The sequence below is a fragment of the Sinohyriopsis cumingii genome, chromosome 9 (assembly GCF_028554795.1).
Source record: "Sinohyriopsis cumingii isolate HCF-2022 chromosome 9, ASM2855479v2, whole genome shotgun sequence".
In the NCBI taxonomy this organism is placed as follows: Eukaryota; Metazoa; Mollusca; class Bivalvia; order Unionida; family Unionidae; genus Sinohyriopsis; species Sinohyriopsis cumingii.
In genome coordinates this window covers 107,900,479-107,924,852 of record NC_142969.1, presented here as the reverse complement: position 1 = coordinate 107,924,852, position 24,374 = coordinate 107,900,479, and the positions used below count along the sequence as shown (strand labels likewise).

The following is a 24,374-nucleotide window of genomic DNA, read 5'->3' as shown; positions in this document are numbered from 1 at the left end:
AACGTGGATTATCTTCCATGGATTTGTGACCATCTTTAAAACAATGTAAAACAATGAAACCACTTCAGAGTTGTAGAGCATGACAGAAAATTGCATCTGCAAACTTGGTCAAGTCTGCCTTGGCATAAAATGGAGAGTACCCAAAGATCAATCAGGATTTAACAGGATGCTCTTTGCCTATTAGCAGAATTTTTTTTCTCCATCATTAATATGTCGTCAATTACCTAGGTTACATGCATTTGCAGGTGTCCATCATTTTATGTCGTCAGTTACCTAGGTTACATGCATCTGCAGGTGCCCATCATTTTATGTCTTTGTCAGTTACCTAGGTTACATGCATTTGCCAGTGTCCGTCATTGTATGTCATCAATTACCTAGGTTACATGCATCTGCAGGTGTACATCATTTTATGTTGTTGTCAATTACCTAGGTTACATGAATCTGCAGGTGTCCATCATCATATGTCCTTGTCAGCTACCTAGGTCACATGCATCTGCCAGTGTCCATCATTGTATGTCGTCAATTACCTAGGTTACATGCATCTGCAGGTGTCCATAATTGTGTGCCCTTGTCAACTACCTAGGTTACATGCATCTGCCAGTGTCCATCATTGTATGTCATCAATTACCTAGGTTACATGCATCTGCAGGTGTACATCATTTTATGTTGTTGTCAAGTACCTAGGTTGCATGCATCAGCAGGTGTCCATCATTTTATGTTGTTGTCAGTTACCTAGGTTACATGCATCTGCAGGTGTACATCATTTTATGTCGTTTTTTATGTCGTTGTCAGTTGCCTACCTTACATGCATCTGCAGGTGTCCATAATATTATGTCGTCAATTACCTAGGTTACATGCAACTGCAGGTGTCCATCATGCTGCACATGCAGTTGCAGATCATTTTACAGAACATTATTTATTGTCAGGTTCAAAATAACAAAACGTTATGATATTAACAACTTTTCATATATCCCTCAATCATATCCTTTTACCAATGACTTTACCAAATAGTTGTACTGTCTCTTTTCAGTGACCATTGAGGCCCAGAAATGCCTGTGCAATCTAATCTTCAACAGCACACAAGCACAATCAGTTTGCAGGTTAGTATGTTTATAATGTATTTGATCAAGTAAATTAATGCAATGCCGCCCAAATTAATGATCTGGCAGATCAATTACCAGTAATGCAATGCAGCCCTATATCTGACAGATTAATCAAAATTGCTTAGTTTATAATTATTGATCTTTCCCACATGATTCAAGAAGCAGAACTATTTTTGTCAGCCAAACAATATTGGATCAGGTCCAAAGATTATAAGTATTTCTCATGCTAAAAATCAGGTTTTTGGCTCAAAATTCTGAAGAATGATTGGCCTCTTTTTTGAAGGTGCCCAGTCTGTCTGTGTGTGTGTGTGTCTCTGTCCATCTTTCTCTGTCTGTCTGTGTGTGAGACAGATAAATTGATGTTGGAAAGAGAGAAAGAGGGAAGAAATTTGTCTAAATACATGTGAGTGAGTAGTCATTGTTGTAAGTATGTAAATAATAGAGTTTCACAAGGAAGATTAATCATATAAAAGGTATTATGTGAATGTCTTTAAATTGTTCTTAGTATTAGCTCTACTGGTGATAGACCAGAAGATCTTATGGGATGGTCACAACTCTACCAGAACAGCAAGTCATAAGGACATGGAGTGTTCTCCAGAAGGCTTCATATAATGTACAGTTGGTCTTAAATGAAAATTGTGCCAATCTGATGCCCAGTATGGCACAACAGCAACCATCATGAAAATCTTCGCATTTTTACCCATCTTGAATGGAAAGTCGTATATTGAAAATATTTTTATCATCATTCCTTCCACATGGATCAGTATGTGTTTTCACCAACAGACTTCCTGTGATACCTAATTGGTCCAAAATAACAATTATGCTAGACATACATCCAAGATAAATGCCACAATGACTGTCATAAAAATCATTATGAAATGAGGTTTTCACCAAATTATTAATAATGATGTCTGCTTTGACCTAAATGAAAATGATGCCCTGTCATAAAAATCCATTATGAAATGAGGTTTTCACCAAATTATTAATTATGATGTCTGCTTTGACCTAAATGAAAATGATGCCCTGTCATAAAAATCCATTATGAAATGAGGTTTTCACCAAATTATTAATAATGATGTATGCTTTAACCTAAATGAAAATGATGCCCTGACATAAAAATCCATTATGAAATGAGGTTTTCACCAAATTATTAATAATGATGTATGCTTTAACCTAAATGAAAATGATGCCCTGACATAAAAATCCATTATGAAATGAGGTTTTCACCAGATTATTAACAATGATGTCTGCTTTGACCTAAATGAAAATGATGCCAAGTTGATGTCCAGTTTGTGCACCACAGCGGCAAATTTGAAAATCTTGTTATCGCTGAAGGATGTCAGAGATGGTTTCTACACTCGACAGTTTACAGGAAGAAATGGTTTTTTCTTGAATTCCTGGAAAATTTTCCCAGTAGAACTTCAGTCACTTTAAGGGACGCTTTTGTGTTGTTATTGACATCAGAATTGTGGATTGAGTCAGACCTTAAGAATGGCTGGTAATATGGTGGTCAGAGCAGAGGTGCATGCTGGGAAGGGTACCATGCAGTAGGGATGTAAACTTCATTGCTTAAAACACCATATTTGACTCGGATTGGATTATATCAGAGGTCTCCAACCCTTTTGGATGATGGGCCACATTGCACTTTTTTCTCACACATGGGGCCATTCATAAACCTAACCTACATTTTTCAGTAGGCACAAATTATGAAATGCTGACTTGATAGAAACATTTGGCAAGCCAGATTTGGGTTCTGTTTAGGACAACCCTGGATTATATAAATGTGATACCTTTTTAGATCTCCCAAAGTTATACTTTGAATCCACTAGATAAAATTGAAACAACTACGAAATCCCTCTTGCACTAATTTAAAACTTGTATAGATGTTTGTTATATGTTTTGAAATATTGTCCAGAAATTCAAGTAGAATGCAGTTCTAAAAGAATTACATGTATGGTAGTACTGGATATTACAGCAGCAAATGGCACAAAATCCAATTATTAGGTCTTGCAACATATGTTCAGAATGGGATTACAATATAGTAATAATCATGCATTTTTTAAGTCATGGGAATGGTGTAGTTTTCTTCTGAAATATTTACAAGGAAGAGAAAGTATTACAAATGCAATAAAAACCACAGCAACATTCAGACCTCCAGTTCATTTAATCAGATTTATCAGAGATCAATGTGTTATTTGTAGCTGCAGTGAATATTGGCTATATTAGCTGTACAGATCCTGGTATAGAAATTATTAGGAGTCATTGCCTATCAGTAGGCACAGTAGAATCAGACGTAGAGATTGAGTCCAGGTGTCCACCCAGGACACTACAGGTGTCATATAGGTTGGTCCACCCTGGTCAAAACAGGTGTGTCCACGAAGGCCAGCACAGGTATGTCCACCCTGGCCAGTGAGGCATGTGCACCACAACCAATGTAGACATGTCCACTCAGGTCAATAAATATTCGTCCATGAGCAAGACACTTGTTTACCTTTGACAGTTATAATAAGTTGTTAACTGTGATAATGTTTGTACACCTAAAATAAACAATTAAATGAAAAGTGTGTAAATTACCACAGAAAATACAGCAACCTTGCTTGCTACAGTTGCCTCGGCTATAAATTGATACAGTCAGCTGGGGTTAACCTCCAGTTAACTGGCATCCATCCAAGGGAAGTCATTTATTACCATTTGCCTGGTAACATGAAACTGGGATAGGCTAACCTTCATAATGAGCCAAATAAAAAAAGACATTACCCTTAGGACCATATCTTGACTTCATCCCAAAACTTCAGTTAAAATAGCAGCAGTACATTACCCATCACTGTTGCATTTTATACTCTTTTTTATTTGTGCTGAAAATCCCTTGTCCATTTTGATGTGAATACATTCCCCTACAGACTGAAGAATTGTTTAGGAAGACATGATCCACTTGCATTCCCATGTGCAGAACAAGGATGCCATGTTAATGGACATGTGCTTTATTCGTGACCAAAGACAAATTGTGTGTTGCTAGTGCCTACCACATTGCAGTCTTCCTTAACAAATATTATATTTTGGTGTTACAGTTATCATTTCCATATACATTTTACATGCCCGGTTTATTCTCACTTCTATTCCGAATTTAGTTCTTTAAGGGACCTCTTAGGTTATCATACTGTACACCAGCCTTTATGGGATAGACTACACTCATATTCATTATCACCAAGTGGTCTAAAGCGCTGTCCATTACGGATCACTGCCATCTCACCTCTGTCTGCGTGGGTTCGAGTCTCGGATTCAGCCAGTGTGGGTATGTGAGAAAGCTTGCCAGTAGCTTCTCATGGGTCGGTGGTTCTTTCCGGGGTTTTCCCAGGTTCTTCCTCCACCATTAATACTGACCGCCATCTATAGCCTATCGTGTGCTGAAAAATGGCGTTAAACCCTACAGCAACAACAACAACAATCATATTCATTATCAATTAGTACTGGTTACAGGTAAGTGTTTTTATGTTCAGGTAATAATGCAACAGCGGCCTTACCCTAACCTAGTAAGAATTAAGTTGTCTTTTGTCTTAATTAATTGTCTAAACACCAATTCAATTTTTAAAAAATCTTTTTATATAGATAAATATTATCATGATGCATATTGCATTGTTATTGTGTGCATCTTTGCAATTGGTCCTCAATAAACATTTAACGATTGAACATCTTACCTTACTATAAAGAAAAGACAGGTAAGTTCCCATCATTTGCCTTGTATGCCGATGAGTTCATGCACTTGGGTGTATATAACATACACCATATCAATAGCTTGTGAGTTCATGTGTGACATAACACATTGTCATTATTCATTGTTTTCTTCCAGGAAATTTTTATTTTGGAGAACAGTCTGTGGTGAAGTGTGACATAACACATTGTCATTATTCATTGTTTTCATCAGAAAAGTTTTATTTTGGAGAACAGTCTGCGGTGAAGTGTGACATAACATTGTCATTATTCATTGTTTTCATCCAGGAAATGTTTATTTTTGAGAGCAGTCTGTGGTGAATTGTGGCCACAAGAAGGGCCTTTAGGCCACTCACCTAGAGCCTCATTTGTTCAAGATGCACATGAAAGAATCAGTGTTCATGTTGTAAGTTATGATCAACTGAAATCTGGAATTGAACCAATTCCAGGTGCACGTGTCAGAGAATGGAGATATCCCTTCCCCTACTCTTTGAGAATTTTCAGGTTTTTCTCTTCCAAAGCCCCAAGTGTCTCACTGCAAGAAGAATAGCTCTTCATGCCAAAAAAGCACTCTCAAGTCCAAGCAGATTATGTGACCAGTCTCTTTGGAGACAGATGAGGCCCCTTAAGAAGGAGTAGATTGCCTCCCCACAATAGATGGATGCTGAACACATCTTGTGTTCCTAGATGAATGTTGATCCCTCCTGTGAGGTAGGAAATGCACCACACACCTCACATCCTGGTTAGTGTGTTGCAGTCTCTCATAAGGATGAGCTGCACTGTACTCCACACTTCCAGGATATCATGTTGCACCCTTCCATGTGGGAGGAGCAGCACCATACCCTTCACCCTTCGATGTGGGAGGAGCAGCACCATACCCTTCATGTTGCATGTGGGAGGAGCAGCACCATACCCTTCATGTTCCATTTGGGAGGAGCAGCACCATACCCTTCATGTTCCATGTGGGAGGAGCAGCACCATACCCTTCATGTTGCATGTGGGAGGAGCAGCACCATACCCTTCATGTTGCATGTGGTAGGAGCAGCACCATACCCTTCATGTTGCATGTGGGAGGAGCATCACCATACAATTCATGTTCCATGTGGGAGGAGCAGCACCATACCCTTCATGTTCCACGTGGGAGAAGCAGCACCATACCCTTCATGTTGCATGTGGAAGGAGCATCACCATACCCTTCATGTTGCATGTGGGAGGAGCATCACCATACCCTTCATGTTGCATGTGGGAGGAGCAGCACCATACCCTTCACCCTTCCATGTGGGAGGAGCAGCACCATACCCTTCACCCTTCCATGTGGGAGGAGCAGCACCATACCCTTCATGTTGCATGTGGGCGGAGCATCACCATACCCGTCATGTTGCATGTGGGAGGAGCAGCACCATACCCTTCATGTTGCATGTGGGAGGAGCAGCACCATACCCTACTTGTTGCATGTGGGAGGAGCATCACCATACCCGTCATGTTGCATGTGGGAGGAGCAGCACCATACCCTTCATGTTGCATGTGGGAGGAGCAGCACCATACCCTTCATGTTGCATGTGGGAGGAGCAGCACCATACCCTTCACCCTTCCATGTGGGAGGAGCAGCACCATACCCTTCACCCTTCCATGTGGGAGGAGCAGCACCATACCCTTCATGTTGCATGTGGGAGGAGCATCACCATACCCTTCATGTTGCATGTGGTAGGAGCAGCGCCATACCCTTCAGCCTTCCATATGGGAGGAGCAGCACCATAACCTTTATGTTGCATGTGGGAGGAGCAGCACCATACCCTTCTTGTTGCATGTGGGAGGAGCATCACCATACCCATCATGTTGCATGTGGGAGGAGCAGCACCATACCCTTCATGTTGCATGTGGGAGGAGCAGCACCATACCCTTCATGTTGCATGTGGGAGGAGCAGCACCATACCCTTCATAGTGATGAATTGGATGAACATAGTTCTGACATGTTTAGGTGACCTGACTAATTGATGACTGGTGACTGGTCATTGGACAGTGGCCGGATGCTGCTCACCAGTCAGTTCATTTAGATGAGTGGTCTGTGTGATAACTGGTCACTGGTCAGTTCATGATGGTGACTGGTCAGATATTAATGATCAGTGGACACTGCTCATCTTGTACCAATCATCACTGAATGGGATAGGAATCCCACACTCTACAATCGCATCCTATACAGGAATGGGAATCTGCCCACCATGTTCAGACTAAGAATGAATCCTTAACGATCCACCTCAAGTGAATAAGTCCTTTATGCCTTCATGGACTACTGGACCATGTACCCAGAGTAGAGGTGATACTGCGGCTTGTTTACTATCATCATCTCTTTAGGACAGCATTGTCCAGGAAAGACAAACACTGTCATCGGAAATTTCTAGTACACACGGAGCCCCAACTTAACACAATGAGCTGTGAGCAGTGGCACAGAGTGCTCCTAGTCACTTCCAGCCCCGAGGGACATAGTGATGCACAGCCACTCCAGTTCAGAGTGTATTTGACATTGATGATGCCCTATCCTCATTGACTCCAATGATTTTGATGTGGAAGCAGCACTATTTTGACACTACCTATTAGACTCACTAGAACCACTAAGCCTGGATGATGATGATGTTACCTTATCCTTGAGTAAACTTCATTTACCACCTTTTACCATGGACTAGCGCCCAAAACCATCTGGTGTACAATCCAATAAGACGCTTTCCATTTTAGGAAAGATCTCATGGGCTCAAATGCAACTAGACCTCTTGCTTCTTCCTCATTCCTCCATGAATGAGGAAATCTGAGAGGTTCTCTGCAAGCAAGACATTGCTCATCAAGATAGAGGTGCTCTGTTTCTCCCTCTATGTCGAGAGCTATGGTCAGTTATTTGATATTTTGGTGTAATGGTCATCTTTGAAAAAGATGACCATTCTGTGCTTGGACATACGAGGTGCATGAGTGGACACTGACTTAACTGGCAGTTCTTTTGGAGGTTGCATTCACATCAAATGGATGAGGTTATTCAGCTCAAAAAATTGTATTGCACAATTTATATTTAACTCTCTCCCCCCAACCCCATTTCAAAACAAGCCTTATCTGTTGTTGTTGTTGTAGGGTTTCATGCCATTTTTCAGCACATGATAGGCTATACATGGTGGCCAGTATTATTGGTGGAGGAAGAACCTGGTAAAACCATGGAAAGAACCATGGAAAGAACCACCGACCCACGAGAAGCTACTGGCAAGTTTTCTCACATACCCACATTAACTGAATCCGAGACTTGAACCCAGAGGTGAGATGGCAGTGATCTGTAACGGAGATCGCTTTAGACCACTCGGACACTCGGGGCCCCGCCTTATCTGTTTAAATGTATGTTTATTGATCCATTGTTTTATAGGGGTATGTACTAAAAAGAGCTATTTTTGGCCCAAAAATTCAAATATTTTCAAAAACATTGGTAATCAGGCAATAAAATGACAAAAAATGTATCAACATTTAAAAAACTTAAAATTACAACTGATTTAAAATTTAAAAAATTCACATCATAGGCAGGTGCTTGTGATGTCACACTTGGCTATAAAATAGCCATTTTGTACTAAAATTGGAGCTGTTTTAAAAAAAATTAAGGTGGTCTACATGTAGGAGCCAAGTTAATATTTTTACTGAATATAAAGATATGCATGAATAACCTTTTACTAGTATATAATTTTTGGTTCTTGCATGTGGACCATGTGGAAAACAATAAAATATAAGTGCATCAGCATTCTTTGGTAGCTTGCATCTCTACAATGGTCAGGTATTAACTGGCATTTTTGCTACAGTGAGCACATAATTTTTACGAATCGGACTCGTATGTCTACTGTAACGAGTATACGTATGGTATTGTGAAACGCTGAAATAAACATGAAGTTTGCTCATATGTTTGTAAAAAATCCAAATTTCTCCATATTTCTGCATCTTCAAAATACTGTATTGCCAGTACAGTTTAGAACATGGTTTTTTTACAGTAAAAAACATTTTCTCCACTATTCTTTAAAAATTCATTGACATTAAAAATGTGGTCTGTGGTTTGTAATATATTTTTTTTGTCTGATCTCGTTTTGGGACATTCTGAATATTCAACTGAGTGTAGTTTTAAAAAAAATTGACCCTCAACAACAAAAAAACAGCTTAAGGTATTATTTGAATAGTTAAGGAATAGAGAAGGGCTTATTTTGTATATATTTTTCATCTGGATTTGAGTATAGGTAAAAAATGACTTAAAATACATACCCTTTTGTTTTTGAAAAATAATTGATGCTGATTACCGTGAATTTATCATAATCATAAAAACACATCACGGAAAAATACCTCGAGATAATTTGTGCACAGCGAGGTCAAGAAACATACTGCAACATAAACAAGGGTGCAAGTTACCGAGAGACCCCTGAAAAATTAAGAAAGGCAGGATGTCTACAGTTAGGAGAAGGATGTGGTTAAACACTTGTTTAGTAATCTTGTTGGGAATGTTTGTCAGCAAAATTGCTTTTCTAATGAAGTTCTTTGCCTTTCACTTTAAATTAACTTTATTTTCAATCAATCCTGTCCATGAAAGAAAGTTTTTAAAATATTGCTCGAGGTGATTCTAAAGTACATCACGTGTACCAATCAAGACATTCTATATTATGCACTGATTTTTACATGTGAAAGTGGGTACATTCTAGTGTTACTGAGGATTCGGAAAGAAACAAGATTCCTTTTTTAAAAAATGACTGACAAATATTTAGAGAAACAATAATGCCAATATTTGATTTTTTTAAAATTGTTATATTAGTAATGTACTTATGCTGTCATTTCTTTGCAAGCTTTTGAGTAAACCTCTGATTGCCAATTCTGGAAATTTAAGTTCACTATATTCATTGGAATTCACTTCTCCATATCGAACCTTATCTGTGATACTAACCTATAATACTATTTGCTGGGTTCCTTTGCCATTGTTGATCACATTTATGAATGAGTACGATGGACCACTGATTTATGTTCTATACTTCAGTTCAGTTACTTATGTGTGTGTGATTTTGTATTTTTAACATAGCTTTAAAAAAAATTCAGTCATATCACTTCAGTGTCTACAGTGTGGCAGTTTATAGTGATGTCTGGCACTAGGACATCATGCCGCAGTCATGTAGCACAATGTCCCACCCAGTCACATTATCAAGACACCAGGCCGACCAGTCCTAACACTAACTTCTTCTTAATGCTGAGTGCCTAGTGAGACAGCTTTTAGTACCATTTTTAAAAGTCTTTGGTATGACTCGGCCGGGTTTTGAACCGGCAACCTCCTTCAACTGAAGCAGCTACTCTAACCACTAGGCCACCAGGGTGTTCTGTTACTTCTTATAGTGTCATCAGTGTTCAGTTTGTTAATTACAATTAGTTACCACATGACTGTCTGCTAGCTCTTATGCAAATTACTTTTCTGTCCCCTTTTTGATTTGATATAAAAGTCCAATTAACCTGATAATACAACACAGGTAAACTTGTAATCGATTGTAACAATGCAACCAACACTTGCACAAATTAGAGATCATAAAATTGCTGGCACTTAAATAAGGTTCTCATGAAATATTAATGGTCATCGCTGTCACGGTCAATTTAAACTTTTCATGTTTAAATACAAATAGAGGGCATATTGCATTTATGATATTTTATAACGAAAACGATTTAAAAGATAAAATTGAAATATGAAATTTGCTTGACAGTGCTTTTTTAATGGTATTTTTTCCTGATATATTGCCACCAGAAGGCATTATTGACATTTTAATTTCTCAATATTTAGTTGTATATTCTTTATTTACACTGTACCAAAAAAAAGGTTGTTTTTTTTTAAAGAAAATTTGACAGAATATACAACTTTTATTAAAAGTTATGAATTTCGTAATTTTCAATCGAGTCTCTGGGCATTAAATGTAGTTTTTGATGATAAATTAAGCATTATATCAAGGTTTTATTTTTCATCACAATTTTATTTACATTCAGCAAATAGTGGTCTATTTTTGGGTAATCTTGTGGAGAAAAGTTGAGATCTTCATCTACTCGTGCATTTTAAACAAGTTGGTGAGTTATCTCAGCATACTTACATGAAGCTTTCATAGAAAAGTAACAAACAGATCAAGTATCTATCTAAAACTTTTTGTTTTCAGTCGTAATGGTTGTGTTGAAGGAATAATCCAAAGGCTAAAGACGTACAAAGATCCAGATTTGCCATTTGACATTAAGGTAAGTAGCACACAATTTAGGATTAGAACTGAACTATAGGAATGATGCCAATGTTCAAAAAGATTCTTGGCTTCTGATTACATTGCTACCTCTTTATAATGCTGCTTATGGGAACCAAAAGATTATGTAGAGGGGGCCTTATAATGAGGTATATTCCAGCATGAATGACCAACTGGAGCATTAAGCCCTGAATATGGAGTATATAATAATGTGAAATCACATTATGTTTGGTTCTTGTTAGCTAAGAAATTAAGTGATATTATTACTCAGTCAAAGGGGAAAAAAAACCTGAAATTTGACAATTTAATGGTATCCATGTACAATGTTCCCTCTAAGCTGCTCGTGTGTACAGCCATGCAACTGCTTAGACATCACTGCACAGCTGAATTGTTCTCCGCCCAAGTCATCATAATGCTGCACAATGCATGCACATAATGCGCACATCTACCATTCACTTAGAGGGAACATTGTACATGACCATACCCAATATTGTAAGAGAGATAGAGGTATATCAAATTTATTTCAAGCTTTTGGTAAAAGTTGTTTCCATCACTTACATTTCAGTAACCATGTACCTGAATCACTTAAAATTTGGAATAAAATTACACATTCTCCTTTTCTCAATACCAGATTCCTGTCTCTTGATTCTGGTGCAAGTTGGTACCATGGGATCAAGAATTAAAACTGGGATGCATTTAGGTTTAGGCTTTTTTATCACTTATATTTCCATAACCATTAACCCTATAACCAATTCCATAACCATTAACCGTATAACCAATTTCATATCCATTAACCCTATAACCTATTCCATAACCATTAACCCTATAACCAATTCCATAACCATTAACCCTATAACCAATTTCATAACCATTAACCCTATAACCTATTCATTTCATCATCAGAAATTATAATATCATCAAATGTCCCATTTCTCAGTAAGATTTGCGCTTATGGGTAGGATTGTATGGTCAGGAACCACAATGGGGACTGTTTTGGTTGGAGTTTTTCATTTGTATATAATATTATGATGCAGTGACCTTGATGGATTTACAACTCCTGTACCCTAGGGCAGGGTCATTGGGTCAGTATGCAGGACACTGTCGAAGTTTTATTTTAATTTAGTCAAAGTTTTATTTTAATGAAAAAAAATTCTCACTTTTTCACAATAAATTTGGAATGTTATATGACCCTAAATTTTCTCCCTATGCTGTGTTTTATTTTAATTTGGTCAAAGTTTTCATTTTAATGAAAAAATATTCTCAATTTTTCACAGTAAATTTGGAATGTTATATGATCCTAAATTTTCTCCCTATGCTGTGTTGCTTCTTGATTGAGGTCCCTGCATGGAATCATAAGGTGAAGAAATAGTACACCTTTTTTTGAAATATTTTTATATAACCTTTCAATCAGTTTACTTCATTTTTGAAATATTTCTGAATCCATATTTTTTTTTCCCTATGCCACTGTTGCCCAGGAGTTATGTCTAGCAGTCAGGAGTCATGAGGTCAAAAGTAGAAAGTATGACACTGGTTCATTGTATTATTATTATTATTATTATTATTATTATTATTATTATTATTATCATTGTGATTATTATTATTATTGTTGTTGTTGTTGTTATTATTATTGTTGTTGTTGTTATTATTATTATTATTATTATTATTATTATTATTATTATTATTATTATCTTTCCTGCTCACAGACCAGAAGAGATAATGGGATAGTCTGTTTTCATTTGTCCAGTCTTCCATTAGCACAAGTTTGTAGTTGCTAGTCCTAAATTACTTCAAGGATTGTTGCCATGAAACTTTAGACCCACATCCATTCCATGGTCTGAAAATGGTGCTGCTGGGACATCCATTATGGTCACAACAAAGTCTATCTTAAACAACTTTGTTTGTCATTACTTTAACTGAATGGATTTGAATATCAGCTTGGGGTTTCCACTCTAAGACTTATGACGTCTGGTTGGTCCTAAACAAAAGTCTGATATCCAATATGTTCACCACTGCAGCTTTCTCAAAATATTTTTATCACTACTCCTGAACAGAAAGTCATATTATGAGGTTTTCACCAGAAGATTTCTTCCAATTCGAAATGAAATTGGTAATGATCTGATATCAGATTAATGGATGCCACAGCAGCCATCTTATGTCTTTTATATAATATTTAGTTCTACTGGTCATACACCAGAAGAGCTTTTGAGATGGTCTTTCATCCATTGTCCAACAGTCATCGATAGTCTGTCATCCTTGTCTTTCATCCATCATCCAACAGTCATTGATAGTCTGTCATCCTTGTCTTTCATCCATCATCCAGGGGCCCCGAGTGGCCGAGTGGTCTAAAGCGCTCACCGTTACGGATCACTGCCATCTCACCTCTGTCTGCGTGAGTTCGAGTCTCAGCCTCGGCTAACGTTGGTACGTGAGAAAGCCTGCCAGTAGCTTCTCGTGGGTCGGTGGTTCTTCCCGGGGTTTTCCAGGGTTCTTCCTCCACCAATTATACTGGCCGCCATGTATAGCCTATCTTGTGCTGAAAAATGGCGTTAAACCCTACAACAACAACAACAACATCATCCATCATCCAACAGTCATCCATAGTCTGTCATCCTTGTCTTTCATCCGTCATCCAACAGTCATCCATAGTGTCATCCATTTAGTTTAAGTTTATTATTGCTACTCCAGCAAAATTCCATAGAAGATTGCCATCAAACTTTGCATACACATTCATCCGATGGACTAGTTGGTCTGAAATTTAAACAGTGCTGTTCAGACGTCCAATTTGGCCACCACAGTCGCCGTCTTGAAAATCTTGTTAACAACTGCTCCTCCTGAATGTTTAGTAATATCAACATTGGGTCTTCACTATAAAACATCCAATGATATCTTGTTTGGCCTTAATGATGCTGATCTGAAATCCAATATGGCTTCCATGACAGCCATCTTGAAAATCGGGTTATAGCTACTCCATCTTGGTTTTTGACCAGTTGCAACTCTATGGTCTTAAACTGAGTAACAGAAAAAAGCAAAAACCAAGTTTTGTAAACTTCAGCAAATCTTTTATTTCCCTAGAATACAGAGTCAAATTTAAATAGAACCTATAGTATTGCCAGTTAAATGCCCAATAGTCCTGAAAGTTCAGTCACAAGCCCAAATGTATAGAATTCCAAATGAATTCCAGTGGTGTTCCAAATAAACTCCAATAGTGACATGAATTAGGCTGATGTGTTAAGTCTTTTGATAGATTACAGTAAAATGTCCTGCATTCACTATAATTAAAAATTAATGATTCAGTCCTAGAAGTATTAATGAGAGCTTCATAATTCCAGTGAACAATTTAAATAAATTAATCCATACAAATTAAAAACTGAACACAATAATAAGACTGATTCCACTTCAGATGCTGTGGTAGGAATGAGTAAATTTTAGGTTAACAACATTGGTGTAAAAAGCTAAGACACTTTAATATAGCCATGATGTAGGTCAGTTTTCTTTATAAAACATTCAAAGTTGTCAAAAAGTTGGGGAATATCCAAGTGGAAAACTAATGTTCTGGACTCATCAAATAAACATGTTTACCTCCAGTGATAATGACCTGAATATATATTCTATAGAGAAATATTTGCTACGTTGTTTATAAAAAAAGTGTAGGCTATTATCTTGATTTTGAAGTTAGTTACAAAATATAAATATACATAACATATAATCATTTAGAAAAGCCAACAAACAATACAAATTAAATACACATAACACACCAGAAGACTTCTTATGATGTCTAGTTGGTACTAAATAAAAATAGTACCAATCTTCCATCCAGTATGGCTGCCACAGCGGCCATTTTGAAAATCTTGTTATCGCAACTCCACCTGATTAGAAAATCATGTTGATGTGGGGCTCTCACCAGAAAGACTTTGTATGATGTCTAGTTAATCTTAAATGAAAATGGTATCAATCTGACATCCAATATGGCTGCCATGCAGCCATTTTGAAAATCATTTTATCACAACTCTTCCTGAACAGAATTGATATTGACATGGGTTTTCATCAGAAAGATAATTTATGCTGTCCAGTTGGTCTTCAAAATGGTGCTGATCTGAAATCCAATAGGACCATCACACAGTGGCTATCTTTAAAATCTTTTTATCACTGCTTCTATACGGATGGTTGTATCAGCATGAGGTTTTCCACAAAAGGCTTCTTATGATGTCTAATTGGTCCTAAATGAAAATGGTACTGATCTGAGGTCCCGTATGACTGTGACAGCAGCCATCTTGAAAATCTTATCACAAATCCTCTCGAATGGAAAGTCATATGGTGTTATCACCAGAAAACTACTTATGATTTCTAGTTGGTCCTAAATGAAAATGGTACCAATTTGATGTTTTATATCATGGCTGCCTCGGTGGCCAGCTTGGAAATCTTGTTATCAGTTCTCCACTTGTATGAAAGGTCGTATGTGCATGGGGTTTTTATTGAATTAATTCCTATAATGCATCATTACACCTAAATTAAAATGGTGCTGATCTGATATCCATTCTGTGGCCTTCTTGAATTTTTGGCTTTGCAAGACTTAGATAAAAAGTCATTTTGACATGCGGTTTTCTTCAGAAGAGATGTTATGGTATGTAGCCAGTCCAAAATGAAATTGTCTAACCTCAATATGACCACCATGGTGCTATCTTGAAAATATTGTTATTTTTTGTCCTCAAGGGTTGACTATATCAACATCGGATTTTCACCAACAGACTTTTTATGATTCCTTGATGGTCATAAATGAAACTGGTATCAGTCATAGATCCAATAGGACTGCCACGATGTCTGTCTTGAAAATCTTTTTGTCACTACTCCTTCTGAATGGATGATCATTATGAGATGGGGTTTTCACCAAAGACATAATCCACAATCCATCACAGTAGCTAACTTGAAAATCTTGTTATTGCAGTAGAATATCAAGTTAAAAGAAGTAAGTAGATGATCACTCCCATCAAGGGACTCTTGTTTTATTGTGGGTATTTATTTTAGGGGTTGGTTCGAAGGGTTTGTTTACAGTTTACACCTTATTTGAAATATATACCAGCATCATATATTCCTCTTACTTCCTGTGGCATTCCAGCCATTTCTACGGTCATGCAGCTGAGTGGGGTCATGGAATTGTGCCCTTTAGTACATCAGCATCTTGTCTTAATATATTAACACCTTGTCCTTGGGGCAGTTCATTAACACCTTGTCCTAGGGGCATTTCATTAACACCTTGTCCTCGGGGCATTTCATTCTTAAAACACAGTTCTTGGTCATTCACTATAGTTGTTCATGTGGGTGTTTTTGGTTGGCAGAAGGTGGATTTAATTGCCTTCATCATCTGTTATAGTGCCTTCCCATTAATGTGCCAGGAAAAAGAATATAATACTTGCTTTCAGCAAGAGCTTCCAGTTGAAAATAACACTAACTTTATTTAGATCTTTAAAGGCTGTATTTTCCATTAAATAGTTATGTCTTTGAGTAAATTGGAAAAATGCCAAAGAGAAATTGTTTGTGTATCCTGTGAAGAAATGAAATTTAAAAAAAAACACCAAGCATTCTTCAGCCGTGTTGCAACTTGTTTGAGATGTCAAGGAAACATTTTGTATAGTCTTTTTCCATATTTAAGATCAGGGGTTGAGCTGTCGGCAAGTATTTTATGTACATCTATACCCATATAAATAGACTGATCCAGTGGCCTAGTGGTATGAGTATCCAGTGCTAGACATCACATGAAACTGCCACACTGCAGACATCATAGCAATATGACTGGAAAATTGTTAAAGCTACATTAAAAATCTAAGTCACACACACACCCTTATAAATATCAGGGGTTGTCAGGGGAGCATTTTATGTACATTTCTACCCCTATAAATATCACAGGTTAAGTTGTCAGGAAGTATTTTATGTACTTCTTTACACCTTCAAGGATCAAGCTTTGGGGAATAGTTAAATTTAGGGGGACACTGTTTGCTTTGGGTTGGAGAATGTCCCTCAGTTTTGCTCAGGGTAAAATACTACATTAGTAATTACCTTTTTCAGTGAAATCTGGAAATATATGCCAGTGATGGAAATGTGGTATCCAAAGACTCCACCTGTCTAGCAATAGTTTTCTGCCAGTTTTTTTTTTCTTTCAGAAATTCGGTAGCTAGCTTATCATGGTGCTAGCAGTATGTGAATTTTTATGTCATCACATCTACAGTGTTTACCTTCTGACTAGGGCATACTGGCCTAATGGATAAACACTAAACAGTTTTCTCTTTACAAAATAATAATACAGATGGTAATAACTTTATTATCAAGCAGAAATACTGGTTGTTCCCAAATAAAATGACACAGATTTCAAAGTATCAAACTGGATTATACAGTGCTGTGCCAAGTTGCCATGGTTATCTCAGTTCAGGATATCTATCATATACTTAACAGTGTCATGTGTATCTTATGGAGGGAGTATACCACCTTAATTAAGTAAAGCATGGAATGAATGTATCACCTTAATTAAGTAAAGCATGGACTGAATGTATCACCTTAATTAGGTTAAGCATGCAATGAACATGCCACCTTAATTAAGTTAAGCATGGACTGAATGCATCACCCTAATTAGATTAAGCATGCACTGAATATACCACCTTAATTAAGTAAAGCATGGACTGAATGTATCACCCTAATTAGGTTAAGCATGCACTGAACATACCACCTTAATTAAGTAAAGCATGGACTGAATGTATCACCCTAATTAGGTTAAGCATGGACTGAATGTATCACCTTAATTAAGTTAAGCATGGACTGAATGTATCATACTAATTAAGTAAAGCATGGACTGAATGTATCACCCTAATTAAGTAAAGCATGGAATGAATGCATCACCTTAATTAAGTAAAGCATGGACTGAATGTATCACCCTAATTAAGTAAAGCATGGAATGAATGTATCACCCTAATTAAGTAAAGCATGGACTGAATGTATCACCCTAATTAAGTAAAGCATGGACTGAATGCATCACCCTAATTAGGTTAAGCATGCACTGAATATACCACCTTAATTAAGTAAAGCATGGACTGAATGTATCACCCTAATTAAGTAAAGCATTGACTGAATGTATCACCCTAATTACGTAAAGCATGGACTGAATGCATCACCCTAATTAGGTTAAGCATGCACTGAATATACCACCTTAATTAAGTAAAGCATGGACTGAATGTATCACCCTAATTAGGTTAAGCATGCACTGAACATGCCACCTTAATTAAGTAAAGCATGGACTGAATGTATCACCCTAATTAGGTTAAGCATGCACTGAACATACCACCTTAATTAAGTAAAGCATGGACTGAATGTATCACCCTAATTAGGTTAAGCATGTACTGAACATACCACCTTAATTAAGTAAAGCATGGACTGAATGTATCACCCTAATTAGGTTAAGCTTGCACTGAATATACCACCTTAATTAAGTAAAGCATGGACTGAATGCATCACCCTAATTAGGTTAAGCTTGCACTGAATATACCACCTTAATTAAGTAAAGCATGGACTGAATGTATCACCCTAATTAAGTAAAGCATGGACTGAATGCAACACCCTAATTAGGTTAAGCATGCACTGAATATACCACCTGAATTAAGTAAAGCATGGACTGAATGTATCACCCTAATTAGGTTAAGCATGCACTGAACATGCCACCTTAATTAAGTAAAGCGTGGACTGAATGTATCACCCTAATTAGGTTAAGCATGCACTGAACATACCACCTTAATTAAGTAAAGCATGGACTGAATGTATCACCCTAATTAGGTTAAGCTTGCACTAAATATACCACGTTAATTAAGTAAAGCATGGACTGAATGCATCACCCTAATTAGGTTAAGCTTGCACTGAATATACCACCTTAATTAAGTAAAGCATGGACTGAATGTATAACCCTAATTAGGTTAAGCATGCACTGAACATACCACCTTAATTAAGTAAAGCATGGACTGAATGTATCACCCTAATTAGGTTTAGCATGCACTGAATATACCACCTTAAATTAGGTTAAGTAGATGATGTTTCCTAAAAGTTCCCTTTTTCTGGTACAATGTTTTGAAGAAACTTGTGCACAGACATGTTTGGCAATGGACACATGCTTATTCTCTTCATTGAAAGATTTACCCTAATTGTGATAAAGCCTACCATAACACAATTTGCACAGTCAGACTAGGAGTATCTGCAGTGTATTAAAACATTTTGCTGTAATTTGATACATAATAGGGAAATAATTTTAGTAATGATAAGTGACTATGTAACTTAGGAATGATGGTAACTCTGTAACTATATAATGGTAAGTAAGTAAGGAATGATAGGTAACTATGTAACTATATAATGGTAAGTATCTAGCTAAGAAATGATAGGTAACTATGTAACTATATAATGATAAGTAATTATGTAACTAAAAAGTGATAGGTAACTATGTAATTATATAATGGTTAGTAACTATGTAACTAAGTAATAAGTAACCATATAACAAAGAAATGATTAGTAATGATGTAACTTAGTAATGATAAGTAACTATGTAACTAAGAAATGATAAGTAATTATGTAACAAATAATGAAAAGTAAGTAACTAAGTAATGATAATTAATGATAAATAACTAAACAATGACAAATAACTTTCCTGAACATAGAATAGATTATAACTGAAATTTATGGTGTGCTCTTACATAGTAAATGGTAAAAGCACTATAGTTTTTCGCACACCCTCCTGTTTATTTGTCCCCCTCTACCAATTAAATAAATAGTTTTTCGCACACCCTCCTGTTTATTTGTCCCCCTCTACCAATTAAATAAATAGTTTTTCGCACACCCTCCTGTTTATTTGTCCCCCTCTACCAATTAAATAAATAGTTTTTCGCACACCCTCCTGTTTATTTGTCCCCCTCTACCAATTAAATAAATAGTTTTTCGCACACCCTCCTGTTTATTTGTCCCCCTCTACCAATTAAATAAATAGTTTTTCGCACACCCTCCTGTTTATTTGTCCCCCTCTACCAATTAAATAAATAGTTTTTCGCACACCCTCCTGTTTATTTGTCCCCTCTACCAATTAAATAAATAGTTTTTCGCACACCCTCCTGTTTATTTGTCCCCCTCTACCAATTAAATAAATAGTTTTTCGCACACCCTCCTGTTTATTTGTCCCCCTCTACCAATTAAATAAATAGTTTTTCGCACACCCTCCTGTTTATTTGTCCCCTCTACCAATTAAATAAATAGTTTTTCGCACACCCTCCTGTTTATTTGTCCCCTCTACCAATTAAATAAATAAGGTATCAAGGGTATAAAGCCTAATCATTTCGTTCATGAATTTACAAGTTCTGATTGTCACGTGCAGATCCTAAACACTGTCAGCTTGTTTTTGGTGTTTCACATCAGATGGGAGTTTCTTTAGTAGCACAGTCACCACATTTGCATGGCAAGTCTATGATTTCAAGCAACAGATATGGTGTAGTTAACCGTCTTCAATAATCTCAATAATTCAAAATTTTTAAGACTCTTTTGTACACATGAAAATTTCATTTAATGCTATTTGTAATATAACATTGTTTGTTGGACTTAACCTTGTCCAAAATCAATTTTTTTTTCTTCTGCTTCACAGAAATTATTGATTTTTTTAAATTCTGTAAACAACTAATACATAGCTTAAGTATTCTATATGTGTATGGGTTTAATACTGGGATCATTATTAATAGAAGTAAGCACGTTTTTTTCTTCTTCTGGGTCTAGATTGTTGGAATTCCCCTACAATTTACCTGGTGTGTCTGACATTGTGCAGGTTATATATTATAATTTTAGTAACATACTTTCTAATTATAACTAACATTTTATTTTGTAAACATTAAGAAGTTTCTAGACGGTTATTTTCCATTAGGTAATTGTTATGTATATTTGATTTAATTATATCTGATATAATATATATTTATTTAAATTGAATTGTTTGTTTTTCAGTTTTTAATTTTTTTATTTTTCATTGCGTGCTATTGTAATATAGATTTGTTCACTGGAGATGATACCTTTTCCAGAAAATAGTTTGACTGTGACTATTTTAGTAAACACCAAGTGTTGATCTAGATCCTGACCTTGATTCAAGATTAGTAGCAACCATGTAAATAATTTCTATTTTTATTTTAAAATGATTGGTTGTTATTGAGGTCATGATGGGACTACATGTTTAAGATGCAAACAATTTTTTTAATTTTTTATTTCTTAAAGTAAAATGATTGGTTTTCATCAGGGCCACACTGGGTGTATGTGATCTTGAACAAGTACATAATTTTGACAAAGTTCTGGAACATGATCATGTGACCCACTTTTTGCATTTTAGAATATGATATAACCTTTGTTTTGGAGAGATATTCTCAGTATTAGTTGGGCTTTTATGCTGGAAGTTGTATGTTTGTGCTGTTTGGAGTTATTTCAAATTACTTGGATTCAAAAAGGATTAATTCTTTTTTCCTATAAAATATGTGTGCTTATGTGAAATTCTTGAACAGAGACAGCTCTTATAAAACATTTATTCAGATTTCCAAAACTGGAGTGATATTTCTTGTTTCTACAAGGAACTGTAGACATAGTCTTCCATCTTGGATTCAGGGGCCCCGAGTGGCCGAATGGTCTAAAGCGCTCTCCGGTACGGATCACTGCCATCTCACCTCTGTCTGTGCTGGTTCGAGTCTCAGATTCAGCCAATGTGGGTATGTGAGAAAGCCTGCCAGTAGCTTCTCGTGGGTCGGTGGTTCTTTTCGGGTCTTCCCGGGTTCTTCCTCCACTATTAATACTGGCCGCCATGTATAGCCTATCATGTGCTGAAAAATGGCGTTAAACCCCACAACAACAATAACATCTTGGATTCTTCGTTAGGACTCAAACTTGAAATCATTAGAACATTTTGTTTTTAGGACTTCAAAATTTTATTCATGGATTATTCTTGGATTATTTTTGGATTTGATTCTTAAAACCTTAAGTTCATATTTTTTCATTTCTACAGAATTTTTCCAGGGAAATAAATTATTGTATTTTTCAAAGCTTGCTGTTTTCACTCTTTCTTGTATTACTGTTTATTTGAGCCTAAACACATAACATAAGAGTAATATTATTTTTAGAAAATGCTAATTGTGACCTGAGGTCAGGTAGAGGACTATATAATCTGGTCACTGGAAAGATTATTCATTCATGCTTTAACATTCGAGCAGACTTAAGTTATTGTTGTGTATAATATTTGATTTAGACTTATTCAAATTATTTCTCTGGAAATACAAATGTGCTCTGACAGCATTCTTGGAAATAGAGACTTGAAGTTATGTTGAAATTTCAGTTAAGGATTTCTTTTTGGATTGTATTATTGTGATCCAACAAAAAACTGTTGGCACATCAACACTATGAGCCATCACAGGCACATCAATACTTTCAGCATTGGATTTAATTTGGACTTCCACTAAAATTTATTCAGAAACTTTTATTATTAGAACCTGTGTCAGCAGTTCTAGGATTATTTGGGGATTTAATTTTCAATACTATTAGTTCTTTTTTTTTATCTCTTTGTATTTTTTTTGTTGCTATTCACTCTTTTCTATTACTTATTTTAAGAGCATAAACCTGTAACTGTGATACAATACAAGTTATGGGGTGTTACCAGTACTACGTACCCTAACTGGTTTTGCAGTAAATGCAATCCATTAGTTGTATTGCAGAGAAACTAAAGTCATTGTGACATACTTTTGGGGTCAGATTATGAACCTAAGGACAAGACAGGATAATGTTTAGTGCTAATTGCACAAAAAATTGTTATAATCATTTGTCATGAGCAGTTCATCTTATTAAAATAATAGTGTTTCATTGGTAAATTTAATAAAGGTCATATAGATTGTCTTTGAGTCCTTTTGTTAAGGTTATAATTATTAAGAGAGTAATATATAATTACTCTAAGCATGGGCCTAAGGAGAATTACTCAAGACATTTTATTACGAGGTTTATTTTTATCTTGATTTTATTTAATTAAATCAAAATTTGTTCCATGTCTGGATTTGAACCATGGTCCTCTTCTGTGAGATATGGCAGCTATCGCCTGCCTGCATGTTCCAGCATAAATACTACTATGGCTATCGAGACATCACCAATAAATGATGTTCTTTAACCGCTCATATATACACTAGAACGTTACATGTAACCTAAGATCATATAGAATGTCTTGGAGTCCTTTTGTTAAGGTGTTACATGTAACCTAACTTTGCTGGCAGATTTAATTAAGATCATGTAGAATGTCTTGGAGTCCTTTTGTTAAGGTGTTACATGTAACCTAACTTTGCTGGCAGATTTAATTAAGATCATATAGAATGTCTTGGAGTCCTTTGGTTAAGGTGTTCCATATAACATACTTTGGTTTGTAAATTTAATTTAAGATCAGATGGGCTGCCTTGGAGTCCTTTTGTTAAGGTATTCCATATAACATACTTTGGTTTGTAAATTTAATTTAAGATCATATGGGCTGTCTTGGAGTCCTTTTGAACAAAGCAGATGCTCGACAGTTTTCCTCAAGCAAACAAAACACAAAAACATTCCATCCTTGCAGACAGCCAACTTCTTACGAATGGCAAGACCAGCCCTTTGGGATGGGTAGCATGTCAACACAGTCATGTCGATAAGATTATCAGAGTAGGTTCCCTTCTTAGTTTTATTGCTAATTAATGTTATGTGATTTATTGGGTACTGAATACTGTTGCAGTTTCTACAGTAAAATTTCATTGTGTATTGTTTAAAAAGCAATATGTCTGCTGATATAAGAATACTATTTGGAACTTTGCATGCTCAACCAAAATATAAAGATTGTGAACATTTGTTTGAGGTGTTTGTACAATGATTAAAGTACTCTCTCTCTCTCTCTCTCTCTCTCTCTCTCTCTCTCTCTCTCTCTCTCTCTCATTTACCTTTATATTAATTCATTTAGAGAATAGGAAACTATTTTTAGCTTAAATGTACTTGATGAAGCAATATGCGTGCTGGTTGGTTTCTAGAAGGGGTTGTGTAAAATGTCGTAATTAGTGGGTGGGTATTGAATGGTGCATGAAATAATAAATGAAAAAATCATTGAAAAGATTTATGTTATTTGGAATATATAATATAAATATTTTGCTTCAATTATCCACAGTAGTGCTCTCAATCAAATAAGGCTCCACCAAATACAATAGTAAACAGGATTAGGAATTAGGAAAATTTGGTACACATAATAATTATTAATGCAATAACTAAATTTGGT

At 36.2% G+C, this 24,374-nt stretch overlaps 1 protein-coding gene across 1 annotated transcript in view; it reads left to right on the top strand.

Annotated features, from left to right (window-relative positions):
- LOC149792441 (chaperone Ric-8A-like) overlaps window positions 1-24,374 on the top strand; it is a 173,194-nt gene that overhangs the window by 102,218 nt on the left and 46,602 nt on the right. The window contains exons 4-5 of the mRNA XM_089971018.1: window positions 1,031-1,100; window positions 10,994-11,069. Coding sequence (XP_089827144.1) covers window positions 1,031-1,100; window positions 10,994-11,069 — 146 coding nt within the window. The remainder of the gene's footprint in view (window positions 1-1,030; window positions 1,101-10,993; window positions 11,070-24,374) is intronic.